The 23,161-nt window shown below is 38.0% G+C and overlaps 1 protein-coding gene across 4 annotated transcripts in view; it reads right to left on the reverse strand.

The window, feature by feature from the left end:
- Positions 1-22,339, reverse strand: part of mitfa (melanocyte inducing transcription factor a) — a 34,931-nt gene extending 12,592 nt beyond the window's left edge. For 2 of the 4 annotated variants that reach the window (XM_004567397.3, XM_004567396.3), the window contains exons 1-2: positions 22,191-22,339; positions 12,392-12,641 (exon numbers count right to left, since the gene is read on the reverse strand). In XM_004567397.3, coding sequence (XP_004567454.3) covers positions 12,392-12,641; positions 22,191-22,204 — 264 coding nt within the window. In that variant the 5' untranslated portion in view covers positions 22,205-22,339. Of the gene's footprint in view, positions 1-12,391; positions 12,642-20,299; positions 20,350-22,190 lie in introns of those variants that run through there. The other 2 variants (XM_024802633.2, XM_076883745.1) reach the window with 2 other exon arrangements.
- Positions 22,340-23,161: the final 822 nt, after the last annotated feature.

Raw genomic sequence — 23,161 nt, forward strand, 5'->3', positions numbered from 1 at the left:
CAATAAAACCCGTTTTTTGAATTAAAACCACCGGTGTCCGTTATGCTTTACTGCTTGGTCCCTGACAGCCCTTAACAAGCATAAAAGATGGAACATGGAGATAATAATACTGAAAGCTGGGAACCAGTGCTATTTTACCCAGCCTTACCAGAAATGGAACTATCAGGAACCATAGATAAGAAACAAAGATGGGGAAACAGCAGAAAGGCATTACCCAGGGTCGAGAATAGTTGCAATGCTTGTCCAACAGGTGGTATAGAGCCACATGTTACACACATATATCAATATTTATTATATGAGTATATTAGGTAAACCGTAGGTGCTGTGTTTATCCAAAAGATTGATGATTAACTTGTGTTACATGTAAAATAATATCTGGAAGCAACAAGGGAACAATGGTGTAAAAAAATAAAACATTGCATTTTTATGCTGGCTGTGCTTTTGTCCTTTAAGCATGAAATACATAAACTGGATGCTTCAAATAAATATGTCTTGCGGCCAAGCTGCAACCCCTGGAACTGGAAAATGAATTCAATGTAGAAGTGACACAAACTGCAGCTCCTCTAGTGGCCTGTGTGGCTGACTTCAAAAGCGAGTCAGCGCGCACAAACGTACATGTTAATTGGCTTTTTAATGCCAGGAACAAAAACAAAATTGCTCTTTATGACTATTTTCCTTTCACCTTAATAACGGGCACCATTTGACCTCCAATTTGACCTTCTTCTGTCAAGAGCGTCCCACAGCGCTACAATAATGTCGAAGTCCAGGGATCAAATCACCTTGTTGGTGCAAACGTATTATTTTAGTTATGTAAAACTGTGTTGTTGTTGGCATTTTTCACAGATTCAACTGGAAAAAATGGGAACAAATTATGTTTGCAGTTTTTTCTTGTGATACAATATTTGAAATTTTAAAACTGTCACGGCTAACAGAGTGAGCCGTGTGGAGAAATAAATGAGGACCCAAGAGCAGGCACTCGCTGAGATGCGAAGGAGGTTTATTGTAGAATAAAACACAAGGAGAGGATGGCAAAACGGAACTAAAGATAATCTATACTGGGTTAAACTAAACGGAAAACCTGAACACAAAGGAAGGTGGGCGAAGGCACATGAAGGTAGACAGCAGGGAGAACACGCACAGGTGGGGAACACAGCTGGAAGTAATTGACAAGACGAGATAGGGCAAGAAAAACTGAATATACTCACATGAGACAAGGACCTTCACAATAAAACAGGAAACAAGAAACAAGGACGCAGACTTAACCCTGAACTAAACCTACACTAAACACGAGGGCACAAGACACAAAACCTGAGAACAAAACTCTAACTAGAATAAACTGAAACAAAGGATTATAATATTCAAAATGAGATAACTAAAGAATCAGAACATAAACCATAATTCAGATAAATACCAAAATACAAGAAACTGAAAATGCTGGAAAAATGACCCAAAACCGTGACAAAACACCCAAACAAACAAAACACTACATTTTCGGAAATATTTGTGGGTGCTTTCTTTTTTGTTTGGTTGTTGTTTTGTACTACTTGAACGCTAAAGTGGCCGTCACATGAGATGACCGTGCCAGCAGTGGCCCATGGGTCATTTAAGTTATAGATGCTTCCACTAGGCAGTATCATTCGAAGGCAAAGCATAGATTTTCATTGCTATGCAGATGATACCTAGCTTTCATATCTATGAAGCCAGGTGACACACGCCCATTAGGAATGTCTTAAAGAAATAAAGATCTTGATGGTCTCCTATTTCCTGCTTCTAAATTCAGATAAAACTGAGGTTATTGTACTACTAGCCTACTAGCCTGATACAATATATTATTAACTCTCCTAAAACCTCCCTGAAAATCATTCAGGGTCGATTCAAAATGCTGACAGGAAATAGAATGAGAGAACACAATTCTCCCATATAGGTTTCTTTACATCAGCTCCTTAAACCAAGATTTGGAAATCTTAGCCCAAGGTCTCAAGCCGCATTTTATCATAAAGACCCCATAGTAGCATATCACACCAAAAGCACTTTGCTTTCAGACTGCTTGTTTACTTTTGGTTCCTAGAATGAATCTGCTTTTAAGATCAGGCTTAAAACATTCCTTTTTGATAAATCAAATGACCCTGAAACCTCTCTTAGTTACGCTGCAATAGGTCTAGGCTGCTGGGGGATTCCCATGATGCAACATGTATACACCATCTGCATTTAATCATTAGTCATTATTAATCTCTGGCTCTCTTTCACAGTGTGGCGTTTGTTCTGTTTCCTTATCCTCAACCCAAATTATTATTGAACATTTTTAATGTCAGTGTTGCCAATGTTCACGAAAACAGACTAACCATTTTCACTGTACTGCTACTATTTACAGTTTTTGCAGTTTTAATGAGAAACTTCATTGCCACATTTATTACATTACATTTTATTTTTTAAGAAGGGCAAATAAAGCCCCCGTTCACAGACACCTGTCTTTTCTGTTTGTTTAATAGTTAGGGTTGAGGACATTTCACTCATGATGACAAGCAACATTAGACTAGCTGTGCATGTTCTTGTACCACCGACATGGTGTCAAATTTTCAGGCCATACTTCACAGAGGGGTAACATTGATGTCACGCCAAATTATTTTCTATTTTGGGCTCTGCAGATTAACCATTAAATAAAGTTCCACAGTGCTACCAGTAATTAAATTACTCATTTGAAAGCAGATTCAATGTTTTTGCTAAAAAAAAAAAAACTGCAGCATCAATTATTTACACTATTTCACATTGCATTTTGTGATTGTCAATAATATTTTATGTCTGCTTTTACAAGCAGAAAACAACTGCAAAGCGAGGGGTACTCTGCACTGAAAGCTCTTTGTGTGCTTCTTTTTTCATGATGAAAAATAGTACACTATATCTATAATCTCACATTTATTCAGAGATCCTCTCGATGACGCTTTTTTGACGAGGGAGCTCTTTAATGCCTATATGAGCTACTGCATCTCGTGTACCGCTGATAGAACACGGAGCGTCACGCCTTTGCCTGAATTAGTGGAAACTCAGTAAAAGCTTGAGAGGTGAGCACAAACAGAGGAGGAGCCCCCTGGCTCGACAGAGGTTTATACAATGAAACAGAGAAAGCATTCTTTGCAAACTCATAGTAGAACGTTTCTTTGTCTCTTCTTCACAGCTTGGCCTTTTCCTTCAGCAAAACCTTTGGGTCCAGAGGGAACTATTAACAAGGGATGTATTTCATCTATCCCTACAGCAAGACGAGCTCTCACTTTATTCACAGACTCTTTGTGAGACAGAGGTTTATTACCTTCTCAAGGAAAGCACATGGGTTCGTGCTTTAAACTAATGCCTTTAGGACCAATAACATTTCGAGATAGTCGTCACTCTTTGACCCCTGAAAAGAAATACATCCATTCATATCACTCCACCAGCCCCACTCCACTGTTTCCAACTTCCTTGGCAACCAGCCACACTCAAAGCATTCAGTCAAAAGGAAGATGCTAATTGTGTGAGCTAACATTTAAGAATATGGCTACAGTAGCGGTCCTGACTACTTAAGATCTTTCCTATCTTAGGCAATGCGAGTCAGTAGCAGAAGTACAGTAGACAGATTGAAAAGTCAAGCATTAAATAAATTATTTTAGAGTTCATATCTTGAGTTTGAGAGAACAATATTAGTGCAGTAAAATTTTCTCTGATTCAGCCATGTGCACACTGAATTTGATCATGGTAGCAGCAAATCGTTTTGTGATATCAGCTCTCAGTGATATTATTGCAAAGTGGCAGCATTTAGGAACTACAACAAGTCAGCGACAAAGTGGCAGACCACGTAAAGGCACCAAAGCTCTGTAGACTCAGTAACTGCAGAGTCCAGCCTTTCACGGATTTATATGTAAAACTACAGAGCCCCATAGTTTACAATAAACACACGCACACGAAAAGATTTGATTTCTCTGGTCCCTAGTCAAGCTAAGCCTGACTGAAAGTAGTATTAGACATATCCAGGACATACACATTTCAGTCCTATCAAAGCACTACACGACTAGTAATGGGGGTCAACAAAACTATATAAAACATATAAACAAAAACGGAGGACCACAAAAGTTAAAATGAGGTCCATAAACAACAAAAAGTCATCTGTAAATTCTTTTTTTCTTTTCTTTTCCAAGTAAACCCACAAAAACAGCACTAGTCATGCTTATATTTTGGATCATTTTGACAATTTTTTTTTTATTGTGTTAATTTAAAAGACAAAAATTAATAACGCCTTATAATGAATTTAAAAATACTATACTAGCAAAAAATACTAACATTTTCTTCTGTGTAATTTTCAGTAGTAGAATAATCGATCTCCAACATAATATCATTTTTGTAAATATAAAGTTTTTGTATTTATGGAAGGAATTCACATAAATACAAACACAAATATGAAAGTTTGTGCTTAAGGTGACAAATTTCCCAAATCATATTTTCCTGACAAATGTAAGACATAAGCTGTGAATATCTTTAGTACAGGTATTAGTACCTTGACTTTTTCTGATAATTCAGTAGAGAAAATGTCAGTGCCCATAAATGATGCACTGCAGGATTTTAGCGTGTTCAGTTAACAAACAATTAAATCTGATATATTAATGCATGGTACTGTCAAATTTGTTATTATTTTTTTTCATGTCCTCTAGCCTGATATTTACACCATGTTCCCTTTTCCTCCGTTTCCCTTTTCCTTCTCTCACAGTGCAGAATTAAATCAAGTTGTGGCCACAGTACTTCAGAGTGTAATTACTGCTCCACAAGGGGAGAACTACAAGCGCAAGGAACATCAGACTACCAGCACAGATCATCTAATCTCTGGACGTTCACAAAGAAAAATCTATTGTAAAAAGGTAACTTTCACCTCAACTTACATTTCCCATTTTTTGTTGGTGAATAACTGTTCTTAGCTTAAATTTCAAAGTTACCAAAATGACATGCTGCTAAGCAAAACAATGCTTATTTTGATTTAAATGTCAATGTGGCCATTCATATCAATGAAGAATATCTAAAAATGACATTTTTATTAGTCATAAAATAACTTTTACAACATCTGAACAGACCCTAGTAGAATTATTAAGATGGATTTTTCACATTTCTGCAGTGCATAGTATTGTGTGTATTAAATAACTTTTCTAATAATAATAATTTCGCTTATTATTATTATTAGATAATAAGCAGAATTATAAGTCACTGAGTGGGCATCAATTCTTATCTGAGAGAGACCGAGACAGACCGAGTCTGTGGCATCCTTGTCAAATGAAGCTGAACTCCCCACTCTATCTCTGAGGGAGAGGCCATTCGGACAAAGCTCATTTTCGCCGCTTGAATCTGCGTTCTCGTACTTTCAGGCACTACCCAAAGCTTGTGATCAGAGGCTCCAGTGCGAGCTGGACGCCACCACTCGATGAAGCCAACAGAACCATATAATCAGCGAAAAGCAGAGATGAAATTCTGAGACCGCCCAAGGTGAAGCCTTCCACCACTTGGTTACGCCTAGAAATTCTGTCCAAAGAATTATGAACAGACTCGGTGACAAAGGGGCAGCCATGGCAGACTCCAACTCCCACTGGGAACAAGTCCAACTTATTGCCGGCTATGCAGATCCACCTCTTGCAATGGTTGTATAAGGATCGAATCGCTTGTAGCAACAGGCCAGACAAATACGTGACCCGGGACATTCATTGCCACAGAGGACAAAATTGGGTTTCTTTCAGTGCTTTTTAATATCAATAAGGACCAAAATCTGTAAGAAACTTCTTGAATAGAGGCTTTATTACATTCCTAACTTGCCATAGTTCACTCATGTTGACATGATTTATGATACCGGGACACCAAAATACCAACATATTTGGCAACATAAGTAGATCACAAGAATATGACAGAATACACTTTCCTGGAAAATGGGAAGTGCTTTTCCACTTTGCTTTAGCTGTTTATTCATTTGCACTGTGAAGACATTGAGGATTCCAATGAAAGCTTCATTCCTCCACATATTTATGTGTTTAATTTCTCATAAGACAGCAAGCTTCCATCTGACAATGAGCCATCTCATTCAATTGTCCTGTTACTTTTACTATGTATGATGGTAATAAATGAACATTTAATGTAATGTGTTGGGTCTGTCTAGCACAGGATAAATGAACATTTAATGTAATGCTTTTGTTAAACCCCTTGAATTAACGCTGACAATCAGCCCTTTACCCTTTACAGATTTTACCCTGGGTTAAATTCAAATGGTGCTTTAATCAGGAGAAATCAAGGAAAAACAAAACTATTAAAAAACACTGTATTTGTCTTTGAAGTTCACACAAAGATATAGCATTTAACAAGACAAAGCAGTCACATATTTTTACACAACCGTGACCACTGTTATTCCAGAAAACCCCGAACACAGAACACAATCTGCTTTCTACTGAAGAAATGGCCCCCATTAAAACTTTTAATGTTTTAGTATAGGTCGCTGATGTAGATACAGTTATGAATTCCTTTGCGTACATTGCAACAGAATACATAATAAACATAATAAATAAAATGTTACTGCGAAGCCTCTTTTTGAGAAAATTGTTTCTTTTTCAAGAAGGCAGCAAAAACTCTCATATCCAAAGTGGTCGTAAGAAGGATTTTGAGTTGAACAACCACACTATGTTGTTTTGACATGGCCTGAAGGAGTCAGTTTGCTCTCTTGCCCAATGCCCTCACTAGCACTTCTCTTTAGCAAAGGCAGCTACAGCAGAGACAGGCCAATTCATTAGGAGGAGCAGCTTGGGACAAAGACGTGTTCTTTTTTCTTTCCCTAAGGCTAACGGGTAACATTAGAAAGAATGTAACATCCTCTTCCAAGAATGAGACACACAGTCCAGTCAGTGTGGGATTAGAAACATGCACTTGCTTAAGTTACAAACAACAGTGCTTAATTTAGCAGCTACATAAACACGCTGTCTGGCTGTCATGTCTGATGTGGGAGCTTTGCACTAGACTAAGCTTTGAGTTTTAAAATTGAAATTTTAACCAAGCAGCGTACATTTCCATCTTGCCATAATGAGAAGGGTCACGCACTTACTCAGTGCCAGCATTTACAGATGAAATGCAGTATTAAAAATATACAAATGCTATATTTTGGGTTTGAAAATTCTTGTCATGGATTTTGAGACTTGTTGAGACATGTCCTACTCTTGGTAAACGTTATCTCGAAGGATCGAAATTGAGAACAGAGCTTTAGGTATACTCTGAAAAATGTAACAAACAAAAGACTCTCTCTTAGGTCGTTTACAGCTCAGTCTGAGCCAAACCCAAAAATCAAATAGTACAAAGATCTCGCATTATTCAGCTTATGTGCCTGAAGTTTGAGGAAAAGGTCAGTGTAAACCACAAAGGGCTGCACGCGGACTTGAATCTGATGGTTTTTTTTATTTAGGGCTACGCAGTGCCATCAAATGACTTTGGAAAATATTTGATGGCACTGTTGAATAAATTAAATTTTTATGCATGAAGATTTATGAATTTTTAAATTAGTTTACATGTTATTTTAAAAATCTAATATAAAACAGATCATATAAAATAATCTTTTGCAAATAAAATCATACTACCAGTAAACATCCTACTAGAAATAAGAATAATGAAAACATAAATACAAGCTCAGAGTTTAGCACTGAACATTATATTATATAAGCAAAAAAGGTAATAACTGCCACAGGAAAACATGAAAAATGTGACTCACCTGACAGTTTATTAGGAACAACTAGTATAGCATTGGACTGCCTTTTCTGTACAGAATTAATTCTTCGTGGTAGAATAAACAAGGTTCCATCACTCCCTAAAGGTGCTCTGTTGGACTGATATCTGTGGATGGCATTTAAGTAAAGTGAACTTATGGTTATGTTCAAGAAACAAGTTTGAGATAGTTGGAGATTTGTGGCATGGTGTGTACGTGCAAAGGGATGGCCGGCAACAATACTCCTGTAGGATGGGAATGATGTGAATTCAGAGATGCTGCAGAGATGCTATTCTGCGTGCCTTGATTATGGTTATTGTTGCTTTCCAATTGGATTGAAGCAGTCTGCAATTATAGCATCAATAAGGGATTTTCACCATTGTCTAAACCCTAGACATCGTTGTGTGGGAAAATCCCAGTAAACTAACCCGTGGGTTCAACAACCATTCCACATGCACTGAGTTTGTCCCACATGATTGGTTTAGATATTTGCATTAACAAACAGTTAAGCCAGGGAAACCAAACAAAGTCAGGTAGTACTGGTCACAGTACCAGGTAGCAAGGAATTGCCAAAAAACTGTAGTTCCTCTAATAGCCTAAACTTAAGAAAAAATTGTGCAGGGGTTACATATTCATACAACTCGCCCATTTAACTTGGCACGTGGCAACTTTGAGTGGCGATTACCATCTGACTCAGAAAGTAATCTCCAGCAGTTTCAGGTTAAGACCACTTCCTATTTGTACCAGTGTTCCACAGGAATCTATTCTTGGACCTCTTTTATTCACTTTCTATATAACCAATATTATCTTTACCCAACCCAATATCACAGTGTAACATGCCAGTCAACCCTAGCTTGTGCCACTATTGTTTATATACATGCTTCCACATCCACCTTGAAGGCTTGTGTATTACGATTTATCACAGGAGATTTTTTTCTTACTCATCATTGTATCATACATAAAGAAGCGGTATGATGCTCCCTGGGAAACTGAAGAGAGCAGCATTTTATGATATTTGTTTACACGGCTCTGCTGAAAAGATTTCCTGCTTCCCTCAGCTTCTTTATGGAATTTAAGCACGCTACTTAGGATGTCACATTACGACCATAGATACTTTGATGCTCATAAATGGACTGAACTACAAAAAATTATGAAGCTGCATTTTCTGATTTCACTGGAACATTTCCACAGATAATATTTTGTGTGATCATGTATAATGTGTCCTTTTATTATGCAGCTGTCTCAGTTTTTGTATAGCCTTTGTGTACACTGGTCTCACCTGAAATATAGAGCTCAATCTCAAAGAGACTACCTGTTAATAATAACCTTCTTAATATGGTCAGTTCAAAATAACTGATCTCTTTTTATGTTCATAGTTTTTATGTTCATTTTTGAATAAAATGACAGAAAACACAAGTCTTGTGCATAATGAGCTAGATAAATAAATAAATAAAATTATTATTAATCATTAATCCTTCAAACGATACCATGCAGAATCCTACCACTAACCCAGAAAATAATGGCTTTTGAGCAACTTTGATAGGAGAGAAGCCCGGTGGGACGTCATGTGCGACAGAGCTGTAGAAACAGGTGTAATGCCTTTAAACAAGTTAACTGACACCCTCGGTCCTCTTGCTTCTCATCTTTCTCACACTGTAAGGAATCTCGGAGTGTTTTTAGATAGCTCCTTTAAATTAGAGAAGCAAGTGTCCACAGTTGTGAAAACAAGTTTTTATCAGTTATGTGAAATTGCCAAAGCTAAGCCTTATCTTCCTCCAAGAGACCTAGAAACACTTATTCATGCCTTCATCACCTCTAGACTGGACTACTGCAATTCTCTCTATTTGGGTCTCCAACACTCATCTCTCCATCGCTTGCAGTTAGTCCAAAATGCCGCTGCACGTCTTTTAACAGGTGTTAGATTGTATGAACACATCTCTCCAGTTTTAGCAAATTTACATTGGCTCCCTGTAAAATATTGTATTGATTTTAAGATTCTTTTACTTACTTTTAAAGTTTTAAATAATATGGTGCCTAGTTATTTAAACGAACTCAACATTTATGACCCCGAAAGAGCACTGAGATCATCTAGCCAGATGCTCTTAGCACAACCAAGGTCTCGATTGAAGCATAGAGGAGATCGGGCCTTCGCAGTAACAGCACCCAGACTCTGGAATAATCTGTCAGAGGAGATTCGTACTTCAGTCTATTCAGTCTTTTAAATTGCGTCTTAAAACTCACTTTTTTACTGGCTGTTAATTCGAGTTCAGTATGAGTACCATCAGGCCTGTTTTATGCTTCTATTGTTAATTCACTGTCTTCTTATTTATCTTTATTTGTTTCTCTATTGTTTTCTCTTGTTTTTAACAGATTGTGAAGCACTTTGTTCAACTCTGTTGTTTTTAAATGTGCTATACAAATAAATTTTGAATTGAATTGAATTTGAAATTCCGCCTGCACACATAATAAGGGAATTTTATTCAAGCACAGCTGAAGCAAACAAGACAAAGTTCTGAAACTTAGAAGGTGGACTGGCAGGCAAACTTTAAATAGCTGCTGATGGAGCTTTTTCATGTCCGTATGTTGTTCCATGCAAAGTAAAACAGACGCTTTCTAACAGCTCTGATATGATCTTAGAAGCCACCGTGTACACACAGCACAACCCCAAGAGGAACAGTTCCAGCTCATAGGCACAAATTAAGGAAGCTTTCCTATCAGTGGTGCACCATGGAATCAAAAAGCAGTTATTATTACACACTAAGATGTTAAACTGTAAAAAAAATCACCTTTAAAATGTTTCTCTAACAAGTTTTCAAACTGAGTGAGATTTGGTTTTTAGATGACCTAAATATAATTTTATAAGCAGTGCTGTCAGTCTTAAGTAGTCTGAATTTTAGCTGGTTCTTAAAGCTTGAGAGCAGTGTAAATATCCCAAACATGATATAGATCAAGTGTTTCTTATCTTACGTTTTACCAACAAGTCGAAATGATCTAAACTATTAAAGAAACATTTCACTAAACAATCCATCCTGATATGCCATTGCAGGAAGTCTGGTTACTCAAGTAAGACGTTAGAGTTTTGTGTTGCTACAGGTACTTCCCAAGGATAACATAATAAATGGGCTTTATTTAATTCATCCCACAATTTAGCAAACACTTGGTTGAAGCAGTAGCTCAAAAAATGACAACATTTCTGTAGGGGTCCACAACATGCATCAAAAAAATGAAATGGAAAAGGTTAAGGATGTGGGACTACATTATTCTATTTGTTAAAAAAACGTGTAAACATTATCTCAACTCAAGTTATTTTTTATTAATATTATAGTTGGTCTTTTTTCCTATAGGGTCTTTTCTCCAGCCATTAGGTCTGACAAAAAAGAGGCATTTGCATAAATTAAAGTTTTGTTTTTGTTTTAACAACAACATGTCTTCGCTTCATGTTTCGGTGTTTTATGACCCAAATTTCTCTGCAGCTCAAAGCTGTCTCCTTGGTTATGAAACTGTCAAGCATCAAACCCCATATCGTCATCAATTACCAGCCATCTGCACCAAAATTTTGGCCATAACTCAGTCAAATCCAAAAACAAAGTCATATGCAGTTCTGTGAAACCCAATTCTTAACACTGCTGAGTGAGTGCCTTTGTCTCAATCCCTGAACTATTTTACACTCCATTCTCACAGGGGTCAGAGAAAGCTTGACTAATTAAGGGCCCCCCCATCCCCTTTTGGACTTCAACTGAGCTTTATGTTTTCACTTTCATGCTCCAGCAGCTCTGCCTGGTACTTCTAAGCTAATTTTGCACTGAATACATGTCTTAAGGGGGGTCTCTCTGATAATCCAGACAGACAAGGTTCAAACTGTCAGGAAGTGTTTGCCCACATGGCATTTCTGTCTGGGTTGTGTGAAAGTTATGAAGTATAAGAAAAAGATCCTCCAAAAGAATTCCATAAATAATCTGCTTTATTACAGTAATGTTGTGTTTTTCCATGTACCAAGTAACATTATGGCAGGCTTAAACACAATGATATATCAAAGGTGCAACACATCAGCAAAAAGACTGTGAGCAGCAGGAATGAACCCAGTGAAACAGAGCGATGGTAAAGTCATTTTACTTTAACTCAAATACACATCAAATCTATAGAGCCAATCCATCAGCTACACACCAACTATAGTCAAAATTTTCTTTAACAGCTCCTTACTCAAAATGCAGAATGTAAATACTCATACTTTCTCTTCATCTCAAACCTGGAAAAATAACTATATTTGAAGACCTCTTATTTCAGGAAACTAATATTTATAACTAGCGCAGACTGAAAAATGTGTACACTCACACTTTCAGGGTCTATCCGGTCATTCCAGGACTCAGATGAATGAAAATATGTCAGTGTAGTGGAGCAAATAGGATTAAATGCGTTTAATGCCAAATGTCTGGAAACAGGAATTCTGTCAAGAGATAATCCCCTGTATGGAATTAACACAGTCCCCTCTTAAAAAACTGTATTTGTTCATAGTCCATAATAGAGTTGAAATTGTGATTTAAAGAAGAACAAAATCCTTAAGCAGTTTTTGGAAACAAGGATCAACTGGAGAATACCCATTACTGATCATCAGTGACTCAAGCAGGTTTTCCAGAGTCTTGGAAGCCTTACCTTCAGGTCCTTTATGGATGACTGGCTCACAGCAGAAGGGCCAGGTGGAGGCGTCAGGTCGTGGACAGACCTGTGTTGGGCGCCGTGGTGAAAAGGGTGACCGGACTTCTTCTTCCTCGCTTCCCCACACTCTCGAACCTGGTAGGGGGAAAACACTGGCATCTCTTGGAGTTGGACCTGTGACATCACGGCCGGTAGAGGGGGGGAATCCTGGCAGCGCTTGTAGAGGCCATGCTGGTCCAGAGGAGCACTGAAAACACCGGCCCACCCAAGGGCAAAAAACGGAGGGAGGAGTTAAATAAGCCAGGCTAAACAAAACGCTGGTGTGTATGTACTTGGCCAATGGCATTTTTTCCTGAGCCATCCTGAGTCACTGAGCTATATGAGGTATTGTAGTAGAGCACAATGTAATGATTGAGCAAGAGGGAAGCCAGAGATTCTTTTACTGAGAATATGTTATTGTTCTACGAATGAGGGTGAATGATGCATTTATGCTTCATGGACTGTTATACACTATAAGAGGGTGGGTAATTATCTATACAACCCTGAACACGGATGTAATCTAACTGATTAAGTATCCTAAAATAATACAGAAAGCATTACTGTAACGTCCATTTTCTTTTGTAACTCTGCTTTTGGTTTGTAAAAATATCAGGATTTGAGAAATAGCACCTAATGAACATCATGGTGTAACTTTGGTGTAGTGCTACACTGGGCTTTGCAGCTATTCAAATAAACAGTGCTATCTTTAGCACTATAAAAAAAAGTGCCAATGCTAAAAACATTTAGACCAAACTATTAAATTACCAGGCAATAAATGTTCCACAAAGCTAAGGGATTTGTGCTATAATTCCTGGTTATGGGTTCACTGCATTATCTAACCTCTACCATGTTACTCATAGTAACTGACCAATGGACCAAAGGTCATTCAATGGAAAATCAGTAATTGGTTCCAACTTGACCCCTGAAAATGGAAAACGTTTTTTCATACAGTAACCCTAACATTTTTAATGAATTATATAAATCAATATGTAAGTCAAAACAAAGTTTGTCAGGGGTCTGTGGCCCAGCATTTATGTGTTTGGACTCTATTATATAAAGGGTTTCCTTTATGCATACATTTCGATGCCAGGAAAAGTACATTTCTAAGCTGAGCTGCTAAGCTGATCAACTGTAGTTTTTCATTCTGATCTTTACCTCAATGTCAATAACAATGGCCAGATAAGATTGGTAATATCACTGGGTCTGCTTGGGTTTCTATCTAAACTCTGCCAAGTCTGACAATGATTTCAAGGAAATCTAATGCTGACTATGAACTGTCAGACTCCAAATAACCAATCAGCTTTGAGGTGTGAGGCAGTGCCTTAGGCCTTTGGAAAACCTTTAATAAGCATCGCAGATTTACTCATGTGCAAAATCTCAGTCTGTCCACTGAGAGTTCATCCATTCGAATCCATGTACATATTTCAGCAGACAGCAGCTGCACATCCCAAACTGAACTGGGTCTGGCATTGCACACGCTGTCAGGATGAGGCATTCCCTCAGAAAATGATCCTTTTGATAAAACCACTTCAAATCCTCTCAGCCTGCACAGCTGTGTGATAATCGCACTAATTAGCCTGGCATGTCAAATCTAGCCTCTGGTCGACAGCTATTGCTTTTACATCACCAGTGAAAGAGCTTCAGAAGAAACTCTTGTTTTTTCTTTTTTATGCAACCTATTTCACAGAAATTTATATCTTGTTTCATTAAAAGTGATTCTTTGGGGTCTTGCTTATGAAAAATAAGTTCCAGTTCATTAAGTCGTTTTATAATGTTCAGTGTTTGTGTGTCGGATATTGATTTTCCACAGAAAAATACCTTCCATTTGGCCTTTTAGAAGACACAGCCGTTTTCATGCACTTGCTATGGTTTAAATCATACTTGTGTTATAACCATATTTTAAAAAGCTGAGTCATGCTTAATTTAGTCTGCAGTTCATTTGTTAAGGTTCAGTGAGACTGGCTGTATTCTCATTGTTGCCTTGCTGAAAATATCAATAAAAAAATCATCCAAATCGAAATAATTTGGATTATTTTTCTAATTTCACAAGAAGCTGAGTTACTGCGAAACAATCCAACTTTGTCCTTAAAACACTGTTCACTACAGACAAAAAAATGATTTACCCTGTCAGGGTTTAGGACATATGTACTTATGAGTCAAAAAAAGCAAACACGCAAAGTGAAATATTTTTATACGCACAGATTTTATATCCATATTATGCTCATGAGCTATTGTTTTAAAGTGTAAAATAGTGAGGTATACATTTAATTTCTTTATATTTTGTTTGGAAAATGGGAAAGTCTTCTTGAAGGATATACAAAGCTCTTCTTTGGATGTTGGCTGCCTTTTGTTCTGGTCTCTATCAAGATGAGCCTACACTACATAATGTTGGGGTGCAGGCTCTGGGGAGGCAGTTTGATGACTTCATTGCATGTTTTTTATTCACCTATGCTTTGACTTTTTTGGCAGCATGTTTGTGATCATTGTTATCTCTGAAGAACAAAGCCAGTCCCAATCAGACTGTTTCCAGATGATGTTATATGGTGGATCAAAATGTGAGTTTCTGAGCTCATAATTCCATCAATTTTGAAAAATCTCCATCTGTGAAACAGAGCCTCCACCATGTTTCACAGATGGCTTTAGACACCCACTGTTGTACGTCTTTCCTGGCCTCCTCCGTTGGATTCACCGCTCTATAAGACCTCTTGCCAATGACTTTAAATATGTAAATATGGCTACCTTTGTGAGCAGCCCTTCTCAAGAGACCATTTCTGATGAAACTCCTGCTTCAGAAAATGGATGGATCAACTGAACGGCCTGATATATTTGTGTCAGGAATTTGCTGGATTTTTTTTCCATTTTCTGAAGGACCTGATTCTCAGATACTCTTCATCTGCTGTAGATATTTCAAGGCCTCGCCTAGTTTCCTCAAATGTTTTAAGGACACACGTTGTAAGATGCCAAGTTTTCAGCTTCTTTGGGAATCATCTTGCTGGTGCAAGTACAATTTTATATCTGTCTGTTAAACTGTTATCTTTGGCTTTTTCCATAGATACAACAAAAGAAATGAGAAAAAAATCACATGCTTTTGCAATAGACAGTAACAGTAAGTAAGTAAAAGTGGCTAAAAAATGTCAGGTCTCAGTTCTCAGGAAAAATGTTGTCAGGTATCAGACAAAAAAATGTCAGGTCTCAGTTCTCGGGGAAAAAGTCAGGTATCAGACAAAAAAATGTCAGGTCTCAGACAAAAAAATGTCAGGTCTCAGGAAAAAAATGTCAGGTCTCAGGAAAAAAATGTCAGGTCTCAGGAAAAAAATGTCAGGTCTCAGTTCTCGGGGAAAAAGTCAGGTATCAGACAAAAAAATGTCAGGTCTCAGACAAAAAAAAAAGTCAGGTCTCAGACAAAAAAAAAAAGTCAGGTCTCAGACAAAAAAAAAGTCAGGTATCAGACAAAAAAATGTCAGGTATCAGACAAAAAAATGTCAGGTCTCAGACAAAAAAAAAAGTCAGGTCTCAGACAAAAAAAAAAAGTCAGGTCTCAGACAAAAAAAAAAGTCAGGTCTCAGACAAAAAAAAAGTCAGGTCTCAGACAAAAAAAAAAGTCAGGTCTCAGACAAAAAAAAAGTCAGGTCTCAGACAAAAAAAAAAGTCAGGTCTCAGACAAAAAAATGTCAGGTCTCAGTTCTCAGGAAAAAAGTCGTCAGGTATCAGACAAAAAAAACATCAGGTCTCAGTTCTCAGGAAAAAAGTTGTCAGGTCTCAGAACACGAGCTATCAGACAGAGAGAAAATCTTCCTGCAGGTGGCGCTGTTGTCATGTGCCAGACGAATTGATTTCCAAATACGTCATCAACGTGTGTGACAGTGGAAGAACATAAGGTCATTGACCTCACCGGAATTCTACCACAGTTCATGCTCCGAACGACACAACGGCTGTGTCCCAATTAAGAGACCGCATGCTTGGAGTACACATTTTGAGACCTATTACATCACCACCACGCGACTATGGCTGTCACAATTCGAAGTGGGGTTAGGGGTCCCGTATGTCCCACAATTCATATGGATGTGGATAATTTTGCCGAGAAATACGGCAGACGGCAGAAGCGGGGCGACCGAAGACTAAACTTTCAAAAGTAAGTACTGAATATTATGTCACTTATTTATGTGCAAATGTTTAATAACAAAGAACACTGAAACATTACTGTTGGCCACATGTCGGCAAAGTTACAAATATTAGCGATGTTTGTACTAACTTGATTTTAAAGCCTTTACTGTAAAATATATGCAGTTCAATAGTTGTCCTTAATCTGACAGAGAATGTGATGATTTTATGGATAATTAAGTTCAGTCATATATCCACAAACACAACAAGCTGAAAGTCAGTGATGCTGCTCGGTTTGCAGTCCTGAATATCACGGCACAAGCAGGATTCACTGCACTGTTAATGTTAGCTATGTTATATTGCTGCCTCTGTCCGGTGGTGTCGAGCCAAACGGACTTTAACGTGTGTTTGAATGAGCTGACGGTTCACTCGTTAAGCTGAAAGAAAGATGCTTTAATCACAGGAGTCACACATGTGTCCACTGTACCATCTGGGAACTCTTCTTGTTTAGCACTCGTAATAACACAAACACTAAATCCTCCTTCTCTGGTGCCGTTTTGTAGCAGGTTATACACCTGAGACTGTCACCTGTCTGTCCTGCACTCTCTCTCTTTTTCTTTCTCTCTGATTGTGTAATAAAGGTATGAACATGTATTAATAAGTTACACTTGTGTTTGAATCCTGCAGCTTATCACACATTTGATTTCCATGTGTGACAACTGCAAGTGTCCAGAGTGAGGACAGACTGAGGGACCCACTGCTGCACATCATCTGTGAGGCTTTGCAGCCCTGATCATCCACCAGGACAAACTCAGCAGTGTGTGAGGAAGAGGAGGAGTGTAGCAAAAAAATACACTTCTTTGATATTCAATTCAATTTTATTTATATAGCACCAAATCACAACAACAGTCACCTCAAGGCGCTTTATATTGTAAGGTAGAACCTACAATAATACATACAGAGGTGTATGTATGAAAGAGGTGAACAGTAGTTACTAAATAAGTTGTACTTTTGTCATTTATTTTTAATGCTTGATTAAAAAAAGTATTTTTGGAAGAGTCATAGAAACCAGCCAAAGTCGGATACTCCTTTCATCTTCGTCAGATGACATATTCCAGCAAATCTATAAACAACAACAAAAAACAACATATCGGGATCACAAAATATCTTGACAGTAGCAACAGAAAAAGAGAAATAAAGAAAACAGCGACAGAAAGGATGCAGGCTCCTCGTAAGCTTTCAGCTTGTCCATTCGCTGAAACGTATATAAAACAATTACTAACCAGTTTAAATTTAGATCGCGTTTCAACACCACTGTCGCTAGCTAGAAGGAATTAGTCAGACAAAAATAGTGCTGACTTATTTTATCGTACAAAATTAGCTTTCCTTCTCTGATATGCGTTATGTAACTTTCACAACCTAACCGCAACTTAATATAACACAACTGTCCAACAAGTATGGACAAAAGGGAGAGCAAATTAAACTTACGTTGTGTCGTTAGGAGCATGAACTGTGGTAGAATTCCGGTGAGGTCAATAGACCCTGTGCACGAGAAACTGCACAGGGTCTTCTTGGTTTGAGACCGGATGTAGGGTTGCTTTACTTTGCAGTCAATCGCTACTGCGAAGATATACTCCAAAATCAGGTCTAAAACTCGAAAACGGAAAGATTGCATTAAGTTACAAAGAGCAGCAGGTGGGAACACTCACCACTGTTGTGTCATAAAAAAAAATCTAATGATCAATTTTGACGTTTAAAACGTTTAGATCAAGCAGTTGTTTACATCACTCAACACAAGCAGAACTGCATTACTGCAGCAGAAGACACATCGTCCACATTCAGAAGCACATCTCTGTATAGTGACTGGTCTTATGATTTAAACAGGCAAATGTTCAGCATTCACACTGCAGGTGAAGAATAGTCAAACCAGATGTTTCCCCCATTATGTCGAGATCAGCTAGTCAAGCACACACCTACACAGCATGTCAACAAACCGTGAAAAAAAAGCCACACAAAAAATGAATGATTGCTGGTAAGGGTTTCTATACTTTAGTATTTACGAAGGGTATGTTGTGACTTACCTTCAAAATTACAGCGGTCCCTCGCTATAACGCGGTTCACCTTTCACCTCGCTGTTTCGCAGATTTTTTTAGTGCAAGTTTGCATGCTTTTTTTTTTACATCACATTGTGTCCTGCGTCCTGATCGCTGCAGACGATCTCCTCCGTGACGTCTCTCCTGTACAGTACAGAATCGCTGCATCCATCGCTGGCAGTGTGACTCTGAAGTGCAGTACTGTATGTCCACGATGTCCACGAAACGTTTTGCACCGTCAAAAAATAAAATTGGCTACTTGATTTCACCTATCGCTGGTTATTTTTAGAACATAACACCCGCGATAAACGAGGGACAGCTGAGAAATATAACATTTGAATCCCTTTTCTCTTTTGCTCTGAGGCTCGGGGGAAAAAATATTGTCAAGTCGATGAACATCATTTACAGATATATTAGGTAAATGCCCGAGACATCTATAGAAATGTAAATCGCCGCTTGATTCATTCATTTGCTTAACTTGTTTTGGACCGTAAACAGGGCACGAATAGGACACCGGAAACAAAGCTCCCCACAGGAGTTTCTGCACGGGAAGTAGCATATGCTAATGTGCACATAGTCTATTATGACTTTTCGTTCTTTCACTGTCACACGTTGATAACGTATTTGGAAATCAATTCGGCTGGCACATGACAACAGCGCCACCTGTAGGAAGATTATCTCCGTCTGATAGCTCGTGTTCTGAGACCTGACGACTTTTTTCCTGAGAACTGAGACCTGACATTTTTTTGTCTGATACCCAACGACTTTTTTCCCTGATACCTGACGATTTTTTTGCCTGAGACCTGATGACTTTTTTCCTGAGACCTGACGATGTCCTAAAATGTACACCGTACGGGGTCTGGTTGAGCATTTGGAGCCTCAATACGTGCTTCCAAACCAGCACTTAATCTCCGAGAACGTTATCCCAGAGAAGTAAAGCAAGTGTGTAAGTTCATCTCTGAATTTTTGTAAAGCATTCCCAGGCAAAATGCCACACTCTTCAAATTCATGCCAGCTATTATTTTTACGTCCAGTAGGTGTCCTGCTAGAGCAAATGAAGCTTCATGAAGCTTTGCGTTGGGGTGAACCAATTGGATGAAAAGCTTCAGTGCTTCATGGGGCTTCATCTGCCCATCACTAGCGTGCACACATTAACCTTGCAAGGTCAAAGTTAGTGATGGGACGTTCTGTATCGAGGCTTCGAAGCGTGTGTCGAGTAATGGAGGGGGCGTTTCCGCGAAGCGCGTATCGAGGCTTGCTTCATTTATGGGAGGAGCTGAAAATGATGACGTCCGAAGCCTCGCTGCCCGGCTGTACCACGTGACTGGTTCAGGAAGCGGTTCGAACTTTGCCGCAAATAATCATTTTCCATACTGCCAGCATAAATATACACAGTATACTGCCATCACTACAATATAGATGTTTTACACACTCCTTTTGTTGTTGACATTTACAGGCTGTGTGCAAAATGCCACACTCTTCAAATTCATGCCAACTAATATTTTTACGTCCAGTAGGTGTCCTGCTAGAGCAAATGAAGCTTCAAGAAGCTTCGCGTTGGGGTGAACCAATTGGATGAAAAGCTTCAGTGCTTCATGAGGCTTCATCTGCCCATCACTAGTCAAAGTTCTGTTTTATGTTATATTAATACATCTTTCTTTGTTTGAGTTACCTGGGGGGTGGCTTCTCCTCCTGTCTGGCAAAGGTGTGGCAAAGGGCTGGGAGACCTGAAGTACCACTGACAGCTTAATTGGATTGCACCACATGCTTCATTGCCTGGGGGGTGTTTCATGTTTGTCTAATTGTTTTGTATTAGTTGGTTATATGGCAGCCATCTTGTTTCCCCCCGTGTGTGTCATTTGGTTTAGCTAAACCAGTATTTAAGGTCACCTGTGTGTCATATGTTTGTTTGAGGTTTTGTTAATTATTATCTTGAGTTTAGTTTATTGAGTTGACCTCTTTTATTGGTCTGCCTGTTTAAGTTTTGGCTTTGTTAAATATATTTTCATATTTTTGGGTCAATAAAACCCATTTTTTGAATTAAAACCACCTGTGTCCTTTATGCTTTACTGCTTAGTCCCTGACAAACCACAATGTATTTTTTTCAAAGATATGAAATGCTAAAGGATGAGGATATTAAAACACTGTTTACATTGTTTAAGTGTAGACAGGCCAAAAAAAGACTATTGGAAACAAACATGTAGACACCCACATTCTCACCCACTGATAAGATGCACAAGTGGATCTTATCAGTCACTCAATATCCTACGTGTTTTGTCATAATTAAGGAAACAACGATCTTCTTCCCATTTACAAAAACATGCTGATGCACAGTGTACATGGATAGTCATGTGATGTGCATTCATGTGTCATAGTTTGAGGTTTCTGTTTAGTTCCTACTTTATTTTGGAATCTCTGATTTTATTGAATGTTGGTTAGTTTGCTTCCGTCTTTTAGCTTTATTCACACTGTTACACCATATACTGTTGGAAAATTGTCTTTCAGTGTTCCACATCAAACTTTTCTAAGTTTTTGTTTCCATTTTCTTGCTCAGGTATGAGTTTTTGCATTTTACTTAGTTTCCTTATGTTCCTAGTTGAGTTTTTTGGACTGTTTTGCTTTACTTGCCCCTCTGCCACAGTGACTGACCTCCTTCTTGGTGCAAATGTTTCAGACTTCACTCTATAGGTGTGTTGTGTTTGGGTTGTTCTCCTTATTGCAGTATGGAACAAGATGACAGAAAAACAGCTAAAATAAATCTCCCCGAAAATGTTTTGTTAAACATGTTTTGGAACAGCAGAGTTTTGATAAAACTTTAAGGACACATTTTATACATATTTTCACCAGTCATAATGATCCCAGAAAGTGAATATGGCCACTGTGTAACAATACTTAAGCTTAACTGGTTTAAAAAAAGAGAAATGCCATTAGTCATGTTTTGCTTCTCCATTGTGGTTAGTTTGTTCCTTACATCTGCATGTGTTTGTCACTTTTAAATACAGAACCAACTATCTGTCATAACTAAACCTTTAAGAAATGTGACTTGTAATTGCATATATGCATAAACATGCCCTAGCAGATTATCATTTATCTTATTATAATTGCACACCTGTGTTTCCTAAATTGATTGAACACATATTTAGTGCCACCGTGGAAATTTGACTAAACAATAATGAACTGATGCATCACAAATATAAATAAATGGATCATGTCTACAGCAAAATTAGTCCCACAGAGTTGTTTGTGAAATTAAGATCTCAAAGTCTCCAAAAACCTTTTGCCTTTTGATTTTGTATAACCACAAGCCATTTCTCTACAATCGGCATTTAAGAAAAAGATTTACATGCATGTGCAGCACAGACACACAGCTGATGTGTTGCCAGTTGTTGGTATGAAGTTCCAATTTAGTTAATGATAAACAAGCTTCAGTTAAATGTAGAAAAAATGGGCACGTGAAACATAATATTAAGGGAAACATAGCTGAATTTTATTCTAAACCCAAGAGGCGCATCGACCCAAAATAAAAGAAGATATATTTACAGAGAATCAAGGACGCTTCTTACCTTTTTATTTTCATGACAGTGACTCCAGGATTCACCCTATACCACTGCTTCAGATTGAGAAATTAGATCCTTTCCTTTTTCTTTTCTTTTTTTAAAGAGCTCTAAAATGTAAGAAGTGACACAACGCTGTCTCACTCATGAGCTGGCCTAAAGACGAGTGACAGATGTCTCCACTTCCGTGATTTAATTGAACATATTGATTTAGGGAAGGAGAATGAGCAATTTTGGAATTTTGCAATAGTACTGTTATCAGGCAACATTTTTTCCATTCCGAGCTGTGATGGTGAACAGTTTTGCACCCCATTTACATCAAGAATGCAGAGGCTGCATAAAATGACAGAATTCAGTAGATCTTATCATTCTGACAATTTAATATGAAAGTAGGTAACAGAAAATGTTGAAACAGAAATTTTGCACGTTTAAAAGGGTCCTTTTTGATGAGCTGGTCCAAGGACCAAGAGTAAAATAAAATTTTATTTATTACAGTAGAAATCAAAAAAGAATAAGAAATAAAACCAGACTAGGTACACTAAGATAAGATAACCTTTATTAGTCCCACACGTGGGAAATTTGTTTTTAAGTATAAGTCAGTAACCCCTTTTTATACGGCACCTTTGAGACACAAGTGTAAAATCAATAAGAAAATTAAGGACTTGCTGCTGATTTTTTTGTTTTTGTTTATTTGTTTGTTTGTTTCTGATGGTTTTCTTTGGTTTTATAGTCACACACGTGCTGTAAAGTACTGATTATTTGGTAAGTTTAGTTTGGAATTTGACCTTTAGTTCTGTGATTTGAGTGTGTTGCTGTTGTAAGAGACTCAAAGCAAGCTGAGCATACCCAGGGTATCTTCCTGCTATCTTGATTCACTAACCCTAACACTGCCAATCAGGATACGGGGTCATACGAAGCCGGTCGGCAGCTTGTTGAGTTCACACAGGCTTTTCTGATCTGGGTATGAGTACACTCACATT

This window comes from Maylandia zebra, linkage group LG5, assembly GCF_041146795.1.
Source record: "Maylandia zebra isolate NMK-2024a linkage group LG5, Mzebra_GT3a, whole genome shotgun sequence".
NCBI lineage: Eukaryota > Metazoa > Chordata > Actinopteri > Cichliformes > Cichlidae > Maylandia > Maylandia zebra.